General features: G+C 40.6%; 1 protein-coding gene across 3 annotated transcripts in view; it reads left to right on the top strand.

The window, feature by feature from the left end:
* LOC148429610 (ras-specific guanine nucleotide-releasing factor 2) overlaps positions 1-14,964 on the top strand; it is a 39,020-nt gene that overhangs the window by 19,157 nt on the left and 4,899 nt on the right. For 2 of the 3 annotated variants that reach the window (XM_088415863.1, XM_088415854.1), the window contains exons 11-24: positions 956-1,116; positions 1,200-1,266; positions 1,997-2,133; positions 2,390-2,472; positions 3,695-3,943; positions 7,482-7,574; positions 9,226-9,668; positions 9,790-9,915; positions 10,516-10,605; positions 11,510-11,616; positions 12,707-12,819; positions 13,022-13,082; positions 14,421-14,524; positions 14,787-14,871. In XM_088415863.1, coding sequence (XP_088271989.1) covers positions 956-1,116; positions 1,200-1,266; positions 1,997-2,133; positions 2,390-2,472; positions 3,695-3,943; positions 7,482-7,574; positions 9,226-9,668; positions 9,790-9,915; positions 10,516-10,605; positions 11,510-11,616; positions 12,707-12,819; positions 13,022-13,082; positions 14,421-14,524; positions 14,787-14,871 — 1,919 coding nt within the window. The remainder of the gene's footprint in view (positions 1-955; positions 1,117-1,199; positions 1,267-1,996; positions 2,134-2,389; positions 2,473-3,694; positions 3,944-7,481; positions 7,575-9,225; positions 9,669-9,789; positions 9,916-10,515; positions 10,606-11,509; positions 11,617-12,706; positions 12,820-13,021; positions 13,083-14,420; positions 14,525-14,786; positions 14,872-14,964) is intronic. The other variant, XM_088415870.1, reaches the window with a different exon arrangement.

Here is a 14,964-nt window from a genome sequence, read left to right as displayed (position 1 = left end):
ATAATACATAGTATAATATAGTAAATGAAAACCATGATTCTTTTGTGAAGGGATTTATTTTGGCATACTCCTCATAATGAAAAAAATCTAATCTTTAAATTACATTTTATAGGACGCTCACATATTGTACTTTTGGCCATTAATGGGAAATATATATTTGGGGAATTACTGTATTTATGACCATTTGTATTTCAAAACACTGTGGTGACTAGAGAATTTGGTTTTTGAAGCAAGAGACTTGCTTCTGTGTCTGGGTCCAATTTACATGACTAAATAGTCAGTTGACTACTTTGCTTTTTCCGGTTCTGAATGTGACCATGGGCTTGGGTCACTGTTGGACCTAAGTCATGTGGGATACAGGGCTGTTTGGAAACCCAAATATTCCGAATTGATTGGCCTCATCTTTATTAGAAAGCTGTTCTATCGCAGTTTATCAAATGACAATTGAAACAATATGTCCTTCACTGATTATTGAGTGTTTAATAATTGAGTCAAAGAATTTTAAAGTGGTCCTTGCCTCCTTCCTTTTTCTGTTTGCGGCCCCCAAAAGAAAACGCTTGGACACTCCTGGTGTAATTAATTGATTTTGATGTGATCGTCACCCCTGTCAAAATGGCTGCCACACTTGGGAGCTCTCTTGTCATAGACTTAGAGTAGATTAGAAGGGGCAAAACCTTGTAGTCTACTCTAAGTCAAGCAGAACCACATGACCAGTTTCTGTCTTGTTGATGTCGCCGCAGTGCCGCAGACTTTAAAAGATACTGCATCAAAGGCGTATTTAAAACGGACTGGACATGATTTTCAGGCTGTTGAATCCAGTCTCCATGGGTTCTGGGCCCATTTGTATTTGTGTTATATCATACAATCAAAATAACAATGGGTGTGCAACTTCATTTGCTTAATTTCCAAGTGTACTTTCATCCCAAGCATCTTGAAACAATTCTGCTCTCTTTAGGCTCCCTGATCCAGTTGCCGTCGGTGGAGCGAGGCAAGCTGAGCAAAGTGCGACTGGGCTCGCTCTCCTTGAAGAAGGAAGGGGAGAGGCAGTGCTTCCTGTTCACAAAACACTTCCTGGTGTGCACCCGTAGCTCTGGTGGGAAGTTGCACCTCCTCAAGGTGAGGCCAGAACTGCTTTCTTGAAGTTTTTTTTTTTTTTTTCAACTTCACCGCCAACGTTTGACCGCAGTTTTTGCTTGCAGCAAGGCGGCGTCTTATCCCTCATCGACTGCACTCTCATTGAGGAGCCAGACACTGGGGAGGATGAGTGTAAGTCTACCGCACTTTAACGCCAGCATTTATGTCCTCGCACTGCTAGCGGAGGTTAATTGGCTGTCAGCTGATAAGAGAACGCTAATGAGTTCTCTCGAAATATCAGCAGCTCTCTTTTAAAGGCCAGGTTCAGACCTTTGGACATTAACGCTCCATTTATTTAATGTATTGTGAGAATTTGGAAACGCACTTCACCTAGAACACACATACTTATTTTGAATCAAATTTTAGTCTACGCACACTTGACAAAGATAAACCAGTTGGGGGAAAATTCCAGTTCACACTTTTCTGCATCAACAGCCCTATCTAAGGAATGAGGTGAGATGGACAAGATGGATTGCAATACAGAAAATAAACACATAATGATCACAATTTAATGTATGATTTCTTTCACAGAGATTCATTTGATCAATGAATTAGATTTTAATTCATCTCTCTATATTATATCATTTTCACTGTTGTGTACTACCTTTTCCGGTGTGCATGCATTGCCCTAACAGTGGCAACAGGGTGACTGGAAGAGTTGATGGTGATGTCAAAAAGTTGACAGTCAGGAATGTAAAACCTAATCCAAACCCCAACTGAGAAACTATCGGAAGGTAGAAAGAAAATGTGCCAAAAATCGTCCTGATTATTATAACTCAGCAGCAACAGTTCATGTATGGATAGAATAGAATAGAGAAAGTTTTTATGTACACATCCCTGGGCCACTTTCTTCATTCTTCAGCTAAAGCTGGCGGTCAGGTGTTTGGTCAGCTGGATTTCAAGCTGGTGGTGGAGCCGGCCGATTCCACTTCATTCACCGTGGTGTTGCTAGCACCTTCGCGACAGGAGAAGGCTGCGTGGACTAGTGATATTAGCCAGGTGACACACACACGCACGCATACACACACACATTCAGCGAATAACAAGAACCTCCAAACAGCGATGTCCCCTTTGGGCTTTGTCAAGGCTTAGTGATATGTAAACACAGACGTGGGTGCAGCTCCCTTGAGGTGAGTTAAGCTCAGCACCTTCACAAACATGCACAAACTCTATGCAGGGGTGTCAAGTCAATCCCGGAAGACAAAAAAAGTGGTTTGTTCACGTTTTCAGCCTCTTTTTCCGTGTGTCTCTTCAGTGTATAGATAACATCCGCTGCAATGGCCTGATGACCAGCGTCTTTGAGGAGAACTCCAAAGTCACCGTGCCTCACATGATCAAGTAAGTGTGTGAGGAGGCGGCCATCTCTTCATGTGCATGCTGCAAAACATCAAGCACATGTACAGTAGGTGATGATGTTTTAAACATGCTGATTCTGACAAACACGAACAAGCAAATTATTATATATATTTTTTGATATGCTTCCTCTGATTTGTTATTCATTCTTTCTTTGCTATCCAGTGGAACCTCCAAGTTGGAACAAGTCTGTCCCAAGACAATTTGTATGGATTTTGCAACAATTTTCCCCAAATGAAAGAATCAGAATTAATCGTTTGTCATCATAAAATTGTGTCCAGAAGGACAGATGATGCTTTACGTTTTAAGGATGAAAAAAACAATAAGAGCAGTTACTGGTAAAATAATATGCTTTAACACTAACTTTGTGTTGCCACTTGTAAAAAAAACAAAAAACAAAGTTACAGTGTGCTTAATGTTGCAAAGAACCTAATCATATTTCAATTCAATCTCATTAGTTGTCATATATATGTTGAAATAGGCTCAATATTGTTAAGACAAAAAGAAAATGCTCATATCATCATCTGAATGCTTTCCATTTTTATTCAAGTGTAAAAACAACTCATTAGGATTTATTTGAATTTCACTGGAGCTAATGTCATACTAGTATAAAAATACTTTACGACAATATATTGCATTTTCATGTTTTGAATTGTCATGCATGAGACATTTAAATATTCATTTACATTTTATAATGAATGGTCTAATACATTACTAATGTTTGTCTACAAATATTTCTTTGTTTTTATTTTAATATAATCCCACAAATGTAAAAGTATATGAACTAGTCTATTAAGAAAAAAAATGTATTTTACTCTGACTGTTGTTGACCAGGACAAGTATACAAAAATAAGTCAACTACTCCCACCGTTGATAATCGTTCTAATGAAATAGTCTCAGCGCAGTGCTGTTTTTAATTGTCACGCACATGTAAAAAAAAAAAAAAAAAATACTGTAAAACCGAAAATGAACAAAAAAAAAAACTTTATCAGTTAATGCTCAAAATATCCTGAAGGTAGCGCAAAATTCAAAGTTGCGTGTCACAAGTGTTGCTCCAAAACTAATTCACTTGTTAACTTTAGAGGTTTCATTGCATACGATTTGAATCGAATCTTCAGCTCTTCTCATACTTTGCGGCAGCAGTCACCCATGCTTGTAATGTTGTGTATGTGTGTGTGTGTGTGTATGTACGTGTGTACCTCATCAGATCTGATGTGCGTCTCCATAAAGATGATGTTGACATTTGCTTCAGCAAGACGCTCAACTCCTGCAAGGTCCCGCAGATCCGCTACGCCAGCGTGGAGCGTCTGCTGGAGAGGCTGACCGACCTGCGCTTCCTCTCCATCGACTTCCTCAACACCTTCCTGCACACGTACAGGATCTTCACCGCCGCCAGCGTGGTCATGGACAAGCTGGCCGACATCTACAAGAAGCCCTTCTCTTCTATTCCCATCAGGTCACCCGCTTTACACACGCAAAAGCACATACGCCCCTGCCGCTCCGTCGAGTAGCTAGCTCCGTTTGTTCAATTAAATAAATAAAAACATCATCAAAGCGGAATTTCTATCTCGACGCTTCACGGGAATCTTTTTTCGTTACAAACTGCCGTTGTTGCCGTAACATCCGCCGACTACGACAAACCGGGAGAGAAGCATCCATGAAAGATGACCAATGTATGGGACTTAATCAGGAAAATAGAGTGCAATGCGGCACATATAACAGCCAAAACAGAAATGACCCTATATATCCTTCTATCACTACCAGTTCAGTCATCGTTGTTAAAACTTCAAATCTTGGCTTTAGATAACGTGAAGATATCTTGAGATGGGGTTGGCAATATTGGTGTTTAACGAACTTACATTTGAATTAGTATGCGCTACCCCTGTAGCACGGTTGTATCTTGTAATTTAAAGTAATAAAATGTCAAGTTCTTCTAACATTAGCAACATAATTAAATAGTTTAAACCTCGGGCAGTATTTTGACCATTTTGGGGTCATTTTCTTCCACATCATTCTCACAGTATTTTGGCTGCGGGATGGCACATTCCTGGTATTGTTTTAACTAAATGGTCGCGCCATGTTGAACATTCACATGTTGTCTTTGAGAAATTTCGGCTCCCTAGTGTTCTTTTTCCAAAATATTGCACAAGGGTAAAAATCGACTTTAATTAACTATTTCGGCTCATTTATGTTCATGGCCGGTTCACCCATGTCTTTTGACATTAAAACTATTATTATTTGGGGCAGTGGTCCCCAACCTTTTCCTCACCCCGGACCGGTCATCGCCTGAGATTTATATCTCAGGCGATGACCGGGGGGGTGGGGGTGGGGGAGGGGGGGGGGGGGGGGCTGCTCTAAAAACCACATCACAAACGTATGAACTGTTATGCTACGTGCACACCGAACGCCGAATCATTCGCCGAATCGCTACGCTCATTCGCGGGGCTTTCTGCGAAAAAAGAAAATCTTTGCTGATTTTTAAATTGCCTAACACCAGCTAATTTATTTAAAAAAAAAACAACAACAAAAAAATTAAGTAATCGTTCCATCACAAAACACTGTCGCGTACAAAATGCTACCATCAGTTCTGGCGGATTCTGGCTGCATCATATTTGCCTTGTTTATATTTTCTCTTCACGGATTTTCAATTGGAAGAGTCTTCACATGTGCAAATCCTGCTTGCTGGAAAAGACCTGCAACGCTCACAAAGTGCGTGCAGTCAAATCCGTGCCGCTTCATTTAGAAAGGACTGTACAATGTGTAATCATATTATTGCAAGTACTTGTATAATTTGGAAGTGCATATGACATTTTGCTGGCATTAGAAGGATTTTTGAAAGGATTGTTTCAACGGTTGCAATAAAGGTTAGTTATACTTGTTGCACTGTTGCAAAACAAGGAACAGTGACACCAATTATCCATAACTACTGTGTGTACCCCTAAATTCCATAATTGAATCCTTTTTCGTGAATATGTCTTGTACTCTGAAAAATCAATAGCTTTATTCATGGGGATTTAGACTACTGTTTCTGTAATATGTCACAATCATATCAAAATATTCAATTGGCCCGAAGCTGACATGAGGAGAAGTAGTTGATCAGTTGTGACTCCCCAACCACTTTTTTTTCAAGACAAAATAAATCATCGCACCTGGAATGGCGACCAATCCGTGGCGTACTGCACCTGTCGCACCTGCCGCTTGGGTCAGCTCCACAGGAGACTGTGACTTGGAAGTGTGCATGAGAGCGTTTCAGTTATGGGTTTAGGAGTGTCTTCGTTGTGAATGAGAGACTTTATATTGTGAAATGAGAAATTGTATTTCAAAGGTGTGTATGGGAGTGTTTCAGTAGTATATGAGACTTTTTTTAGTTGTGTATGTCATTGAAAAAAAAATCAGTAGTGGTCTTCAGTGTTTCAGCCAAGTGTATGAAATTGATCTATTATTGTGTTACAGTGCCTCTATTCTATAGTGTGTAGCCATCATTTTTAGTCACATGTATGAGTTTTTCAGCACTCTATGTGTTTGAATAGTAGTACGAGAGTATTTTAACTCTTTCAGTGCCAAGCGTTACTAGAAAAGGAAACATCTAGAGCAGGGGTCACCAACTCCGGTCCTCGAGGGCACCTATCCAGCATTTTTTCAGTGTAACCCTCCTCCACTGCACCTGATGCAAATTATCATGATCATTTTGGTGCTCCTGCAGAGCTTCTTGATGAGCACATCCTATGAATCAGGTGCAGTGGAGGAGGGTTACACTGAAAAAATGCTGGATAGGTGCCCTCGAGGACCGGAGTTGGTGACCCCTGATCTAGAGGGCCAGTGTAGTTGGCATTTTCACTCACCTTTCAAGGCCAACAGAATGCCAACAGTGTGCTGTGGCTATGTAAATATGGGTGCTGCCCTATGAAAGATTGACCTCCATTCTTCAATTAGACTTGCATGTAGGTAATATCTGGGTCGTATGTGTGGAAACACTGACATCCAATGGTCACAGTTATGACTGCAGTGCTCAGTTGGCTTATATTAGGTAAGCATTAGTCAAGTGTGCCAGCTCCTCTCCATAAAAAAAAAAAAATGGCCAGAATTGTATTATTTGTCCTTGTTATTACTAATTTAAAAGACCTGAATTCTCGCCCGTGGCACTGAATTAGTTATTAGCCTGTATGTGAGCTTTTCAGAAATGTGTGTGAGAGTTTCAGTTGTGTGCATGAGTGTTTACATACTGTATGCGAGATCATTTTAGTAATGCGTTAATGTTTCAGAAGTTAGACGATGGCTGTTCCAGTAACATGTTTTTCAGTAGTGTGTGTCAGCCAGTTTGTCATGCACACAGTCAAAAAAAAGAAAAAATCTGTGTGAGAGTGCTTCAGTAGGATGTATGAGATGCATTCAGTCATAAGCATGAGAGTGATTAAGTGATGTGTGTGACCATTTTAATAATGTGTGTGGATGACAGTGTTTCTTTAGTGTTATTGCAAGTGTTCCTGTGCATATGGGACAGTTTTAGTTGCAAAAGGCAAGTAGAAAAGAAATTTGCTTTGTTAGCATTTCCGTAGTTTCCTAACACTTATTTCAGTGGTGTGTGTGTGAGAGACATTTTCAGCACTATGTTTAATTTCTGTGTATGAATTTTAGCTATGCACAAGATGATATGATAAGGATGCCTGTCATGGGTGTTTGTGTGAATATGTCAGTAATGTGTGATATTGTTTAAATCATGTAGACAAGCAATAAAAATGTCAGTAGTATGTGTATGTGCATTTCAGGAGTGAGAGAGGTAAGGATCCACATGCTGTTCATGCGCTTTCATCTCTTCCCTCTGAACAAGTGGACTCATCTGACCACAGTTTTTCTGTGCTTCCATGTGTTGTGCAATGTCACCCTTCACCTGAAATACAACAAGAGTGCTTGTTTTTCCACCCCACCCCTCCATTCAACTGACGTTTCCTTGTCCTCGCCGGCCGTGGGTCCACTGTGCTGCGTCCAAACTGCAGAGCACAGTACCACTCATTTGACCGTCTGTCCATCTCATCCATCTGTCCCGACTACAGTCTGAAGATCAAGAAGATAGCCATGGATCAGTCCAAGTAACCAGCACCTCTTCTTTGTCTTTTGTCCCTTCCGTACATTCTCCAATTATCCTCCTCTTCTAATCTTGTACACCTGATGCATGGAAATCTAATGTAGTTTTTTGGCTGACTGGACACGTGTTGTGGATTTATGTTCAGCGCGGCATGTCCTGTTCTCACTTGGAGAACATCCTTGCATCCATAGTGATTCACGTCTGTCTCCCCTGCTGCCTGCAATAACCTTTTTCTTCTTTCATTTCCCCGCTTTCAATCTTACCATGCAATTCCTGCTTGTATTTTTAAATGACTGTGTTTATCACTGATTGCGGCTGAACGCACTGCAATTGTTTTGGGTTAAGATTGAATTTTTTGAAAGATAGTCCAGTTCAAAAAAGATAGTGCTGGTTCAGGTTGTTTTGAAGATGTGAAATAAATGAATGAAAACAACAAGAGGCTGTTGTTAGGAAAAGGAAAGGTGCTTGTTGAAAACCAAAGCCAAAACTCATCTGAAACACAGACATTTAACAGACTGCTGTCAGGACAAAAGTATGTTTATACAACTATGAAAAACCTATTGAATAGAATTAAAATCTAAAAATGTTTTTGGTAGTTAATCCCCCGATAAATGAAAGCTGCTCACATGGCAAACCACTCCACATTAGTCCCTATTCTGGAGACGCAATGACCAGGTATCCCATTACTTTTGACCATGTTGTTTTACTTAACGAAAATTTGATTACACGTGCTTCATCGACTAATGCAGTGGTCACCTGTTGGTAATAGTTTGTCGCCTCACCCAGTTAAATCGACGGTCTAAATAGGCAGTAAGCATACACACATGCGCATTGACTGCATACTAGCTCATTAGTATGCAGCAGCTCCTATTTCGAGAGAAAATGTAATCAATGAATTTCACTGAGCAACACTTTCATTACATTACATTGAAAGCAACCGGCACTGCTGGGAAGCCGTTGTTCGCACTTTGTTTCACAGTCATGGTTCTATGAACTGAAGTGCAAGGTGCACGCAGTCTTGCTCAGCACATTCATTGAACAGACTGAAAGCCGTAGAAAAAGCTGTTCAATTGTATCTTTTTCAGACGTTTAATTAATGTTATTTTTTAGCTGAATGATAGAGTTTTTTTTTGTTTTTTTTGAGTAGGAGCGGGAGTGGGCGATGGTCCGGCGATAACAACTTTAAAAAAAAAAATGACAGACCGATGATGACGGAAGGGGGGACAGAGCTCCGGCAACTGACAGACCAGCAAAATATGAAAAATGCCCCTCTCTGTCCATGTTCTTATTTTAAATATGCAAAGAGCTATGTTTATGTTCAAGTGACATTAATGTTCAACTGACAATTAATGTTGAAGCAAATAAATTCAACACCACATTAAAGCCATTTTTTAAGAAGTGCTCACTACAGTATTTGCCAAGGTGCTGCTTTTATTTTAAAGTAAGTTGAGTCTCCTTTTTCAAAGCATAGAATTGTATCTCTAAAAACTCCTGTTACGTTACAAGTATCTAAAGGCACCACTGAATTTAGATGCTGCATGTTCAGAGTAATGGTCCTCAAATTCAAAGCAGCTACATTGTGACTCAGTCACCTTTGTGAATTTGCCTGAGTTTCAGTGTTTTTGTAACATAGGAGTCTATGTTCCCCTCTGCAGATCCTTGGAGCTGTTCTTTGCCACGAACCAGAACAACAGAGGTGGCGAGCACATGAATGACAAATCTCCTCGTCTCTGTCGCAAGTTCTCCTCGCCACCTCCTCTCTCCATCTCTTCCCGCACTTCCTCACCTGTGCCCGCCCGCAAGCTCTCCCTGCACTCGCCCGTCAGTTGCAGAGTAAGCGGCCTGGACCTCAGCAGTCCTCTCTCCGGCCTGAACCATAACACGTCCCAGTCAGCCGCCGGCAGCCCCACGTCGGCCCACAGCCCCCAAACCCCGACGCCAACCGCGTCCTCTCCGCCTTCGACCACCTTTCCAACACACGATCAAGTGCCTCCCATTCCCTCGTCTCCCGAGCAGAGTCCAAGCCAGAGCACGGAGGGGGAGGATGTGCCCAAGATTGACCCATTCTGTGGCAAGCTGAGACGGAGCATACGCAGAGGTCGGAATGATATACACACACACATATATGTATATATATATGAATTACAGAATAACTGTTTTTAAAAAGATACTGGTTCAGTAGAGTGTATTTTTGTCATCAATGCTGTTGTCTCTTTTAGCTGTATTGGAGTCAGTGTCACTGGAAAAAATAATTCCTGAGTCTCCGCAAGGGAGCGAAGCGGGAGACATGTCTCCATGCCGCTCGCCGTCCACACCACGACACCTCCGCTTCAGGCCACCAGGAGGTAAAATTTTGCAAGCGCCTTACATGCACACCCACACACATACCGGTGTGTGTGTGTATATAGATATATATATATATATATATATATATATATATATATATATATATATATATATATATATATATATATATAAAATGTATTTATTGATTTATTTTAATTATTTAACATAATGATCTGCTGTCAGACACTTCCTCATTGACCTAGCAACAGTAAAATAAAGGGAGCACCCCCCCCCCCCCCACACACACACACACACACCCCACTCAAAGCACTGCACTTCTGCAAACTTTACAATTGTTTTTAATAGGGCATTGTTTTGTTAATTCTTTTAGTATAAAAAAGGCCCAATTCTGTTTACATGAATAGGTATTAGTTATAGATATGCACTGCTGCCGCCTTCGTGAAATTTCACCCTTTGAAATGTAATCAGATGAACAAAGAACAGTTATTGTTGAAAGTTGAAATCAACTCCAAATTCCCCTAAATTGAACTAACTAAAACGTAGATCCTGTGCAACCATTCACACTTACTGTAAGTGTTGTTATCATAATGTTTCTTTGCCTGTGTCATAATTTTAATGGTGATCTTGTGTTCATACAGTCCAGTCGGGAGAAAACTCACGCTGCGCAGTTTCTCCTGCCTCAGCTTTCGCTATTGCCACGGCAGCAGCGGGGCATGGCACGCCACCAGGTACACACATACACTTACACCCCAGCAGCAGATGGCTGATAAAGGGTGCTACGGCGCTGCTGCTCCAAACCCCGCCATGATGTGTGAAAAAACATAGTATAAAAATAGTTGATTGGGAAGTGCTTTACGCAGTCAGCACTTCTACATTAGATGCTCAATCACATGTTAACTCCGGGTTTGCTCTCTCTGCCGAACTAAAAAGTTACCATGAATGACGTATAAAGTGTGTCCAAGAGTACGGGGAAAGGTTACTGAATCCTCCTTGGTCACGCCTTTCTTTCTCTGAGGGTTTTCCTCCTCAGGCATTGTGATTTCTTAAACGAGCAGCACACTCTTACTTTAAAATATAGGTATCAATCTCCATCTCCAAGGGGCAGTGTCTTGAATGTTTTCATTGCTTCTCTCTCAAACACACTTGATTCAAACGATTAGAGTCACTTCCAAGCACCTGCAGAGTTTGCTGATGAGCTAATCGTTTGAAGCAGGTATGTTGGAGAACCAATTGAAGAACCATTGAAAAAATATACAATACCGGCCCTGGAGGACTGGAGTTTGACGCCTGTGCTCTAAAAGGACACTCTGGCCATTGCGGTTGCTTGCCGTGTTAGATGACAATTGAATTTGACAAACCAAGGCCTGAAACATCTTCTGCCTTGAGTTGTCTGGCAGATGTGTTCATCATGCTGTCTCCTTGCAGTTTGGAGGAGTGGCCAGAATTTGTTGGACGCCGACACACACACAAAAAAAATAAAAACCTTAAATCACTTCTGAGTTTTTAATTGAGTGAGAGGTCAAAAGCAAATAGAATTTTTACATACAGATACCGATACACCCCGATGTTCAACCCATGTAAGTGTCCCTTAGTGTCCCCTCTCGTAACTAAGGACATTTTTTTGCCTTACAGTGTTCAACAATTCCGAAAGAACTTGCGATAAGGAGTTCATCATCCGACGGGCTGCAACCAACAGAGTTCTCAATGTGCTGCGACATTGGGTCTCCAAGCATTCACAGGTGCTTGTTTATGTAAGACACGTGCACGCAAATAAACATGCTTAATGGCCTACCTATGGGAAGGTGAGATGGAGTCGAAGAAAGAGGGAAAAGCGTTCGGGAAGTGGTGACCGATAATAAGGGAGATGATATAAAAAAAAAAAAAATCATGAGAGGCTTCAACACACTCAGTAAATGAAAAGAAATGCCAAATAGTGCATAAGAAAATAAATATCAAAATCCTAAAATAATGGCCAATGTCAATATTTTAGAAAACACAAAAAAACGTTGAAACAAATACTAACCCTAACCCTAACCCTATTATCCAATAATTATCAATAATTTCACTTTAGGGGTAGAAGTCGATGATTCATTGAACTGTCGTCATAGTGGAAAAACATTCCCACCATGTCTCGTAATTAGGATTTGACATCCAATAATTATGACATATATAACTCGTATATATTATGACTTCTAATCATGGAGATGTTATTTTTATTTTTCAATTATGATGTTACTCATAAGCCCTTATTCACGGAACTTGTCCCGCTCTCACCTGCAAATCCATATTTTTTTCTTTTTAATTTTTTTTCAATTAATGAAATCGTTACTAGTTTTCCAGGAAATGTAATAATGGGAAAAGATAACCGTAACCAACCTGCACCATGTGTGAAATATATTTGGCACTTCATGGGAATCTAAACATGAGCTTTATGAAGGTATTGTGTACATGATAAAATATCAGGAAAGAATATGAAATCTCCCATTTCCGAACTGTTTATGTATTTGATTATTTATTTGATCATTTTACTTGTGAAAACAGGAATCCAAGAATGAAAAGAAATGAAAAGAAAAAAGGAATGCAAAATATATTTTGAAACAAATCCCCCCCGAAAAATGCATCCATCCTAAAGCCAAGTCAAAATGCTGCATTAGAATGAAATTCCTTATAAATCAATATAAAAAGACATACAAAATGAATATGTAGAGAAAAGTAGTGAGTCACTTCTGGTTGTTTTGCGGTTAAAATCACATCCCCTGTGATCAATTAATTTTTGCTATCACAAATATTACAGATGCGTAACTCCTCTTGTTGTGTTTGCTCAACGAGGATTTCGAAATGAACGGCGAACTGAAGATGTCAGTCATCTGCCTCCTGGAGGAAGTCCTCCGAGACCCGGACCTCCTGCCTCAGGAGAGGAAAGCCACTGCCAACATACTCAGGTGCGCTCGCACAAGTACGCACACGCATTTTGCCTGTTGCCATTTTAACAGCATGTGAATGTAAACTACTCTGCGTGATGTATTGCCTTCTGTCATGCGTGCTAACATTAATACCCCGCTGACAGCGTCAATCAAATGCGCGGCAGTAAATGTCAATAAAGTTTTTCTTTTCTAATAATTACTCCTTGTTTGTTCCACTTAGTGCCCTCTCTCAAGACGAGCAGGACGACGCCCAGCTGAGGATAGAAGACATTTTACAGATGGTGACGAAACATGGACACAGTAGCACACCCACACACGCACACACACACAAAACATACACACTCTTTGCTCAGCTTATTAGATACCCTGAAGATTTGCTCACTTGCTGGAGTGGGTTAAAGGTGATGGCAAACTTTCACTTACTCCATCACCATGGGAACTAAGCAACTCTTCATTTTATGTCGAAAATGCGTGTTTTATGAGGACTCTATCTTTTATGAAAAGGGCCTTCCCGATGCGCTTAAACATCGACACCCATTCGGGCACTTGGACACATTTAATTTCCTTGTTTACTCTCTTGCACAGCTCCCAGAACAACGGGACATTCATTTGTTGGCCTCAAGTAATAGCCCAGAAGTCCGCTTCCATAAACTCTGCTGGCACATATTACCACGTCCTCCAGACAATGACCATTAAAAACTATTCTTCATCACCAACTGTGTTATTAGATGCAGTACAGTGAGTCCCTGCATCATTTTGGCTCGGCTTTCTGTTTTTTGGTTCGTTATCAGCCACAGATTCTTGCTGCTTTTGTGGGCATCCCGTGTCCTGGTCTTTTCAGTGATATCTCACTCTCATGTGTTTGTGTGGGATGTAAATAACGTTGCTTTCTTGCTGAGAAAATGTGGACACAAATAGGCTGGGTCTCACGAGGATACTGTGTACTTTCTAAAAATATTCATTGACTGCATTTAAATTGCATGTGTAGAATTCAATCGTTTTTGCTACGTTTTGCTTCAGTTCAGTCAACATTATGCTGCTCTTTCTTCTGTGTTTGGCTTGCCACGTGAGTGCAGTATAACGCACATACAGAAATATGTCAAAACTACTGATTAAGCTGCAGTAATGTTAATCGCTTTTTGCAGAAGATAAAGAATTTATGCTTGGGGATCGTTATATCTGTGTACGTGTCTTCCTTTACCATTTTTGTTCAAACATCTCTTGCTGCTTTTTGTCAAGTATTAAGCTGACTGAATTTTCCTGGGCCAAAACTATATGGTTGTTTGAATACACAACATGTTTTATGTTTAGTTTGACAGGAAACTTCAACTGAGAGTGGCGATACACATCTTCGTGCAATTTAAAAATATTCAATATCTGCCATAAATACTGTTTTTGTGTCGTGATTTTACAGCATACAGCACATCTCAAATATGTGCTTGCAAGTCAAGGCAAACAAACAAACGAAAAAAGTTCATATCTTGGAAACCTCAAGTTGGTTCACTCATCTCTGAAGGCATCACTTTCTCCACTTTTTTTTTTCAGTCCTGCAATGCACCCCTACTGCTTCAAGTACTGTTCATGCAAACTGACTTGCGTGTTACTATGTGTAAATTTAGGCGGACTGTCCCAAGGCGGAGTGTTTCGAGTCGCTCTCTGCAATGGAGCTGGCCGAGCAGATCACGTTGCTGGATCATATCGTCTTCAGGAGCATCCCTTACGAGTTAGTCATCTCACCCTCGCACCGTTACTGCGGAATCTGGTCTAGGAAAATTGCAGACAAGCATAAAAGAAGCCCGCATTTCACTCTAACAATTTTCAGGGTTTCTTTTCTTATTTGCGCACATTCAAAATAAAAATACATCAAAGTAAGTTCATGTTAAAGGCTATATTGGTGTCTTCCAATCTACAGAATATTTTTCACAAAAGACGATCATTAAAATACTGTTTTGGTGATTGGTTTTTTTTCATCCTCCCTCCCTTAGAGAGTTTCTGGGGCAAGGCTGGATGAAGTTTGACAAGACAGAGAGGACCCCATACATCATGAAAACAAGTCAACACTTCAACGATGTGAGTGTCCCGGTAACTGTGGCCAAAACATTCATGCAAGTCATCATCCCTTGGGAGGCCAAACCTTTGTGGCATTCATGAACTGCAAAAACT

This window comes from Hippichthys cyanospilos, chromosome 1, assembly GCF_059441005.1.
Source record: "Hippichthys cyanospilos isolate Australia breed blue-spotted pipefish chromosome 1, RoL_Hcya_1.0, whole genome shotgun sequence".
Lineage (NCBI taxonomy): Eukaryota > Metazoa > Chordata > Actinopteri > Syngnathiformes > Syngnathidae > Hippichthys > Hippichthys cyanospilos.
The sequence above is the reverse complement of the archived record's forward strand: the minus strand, read 5'-3'. Positions and strand labels throughout refer to the sequence as shown.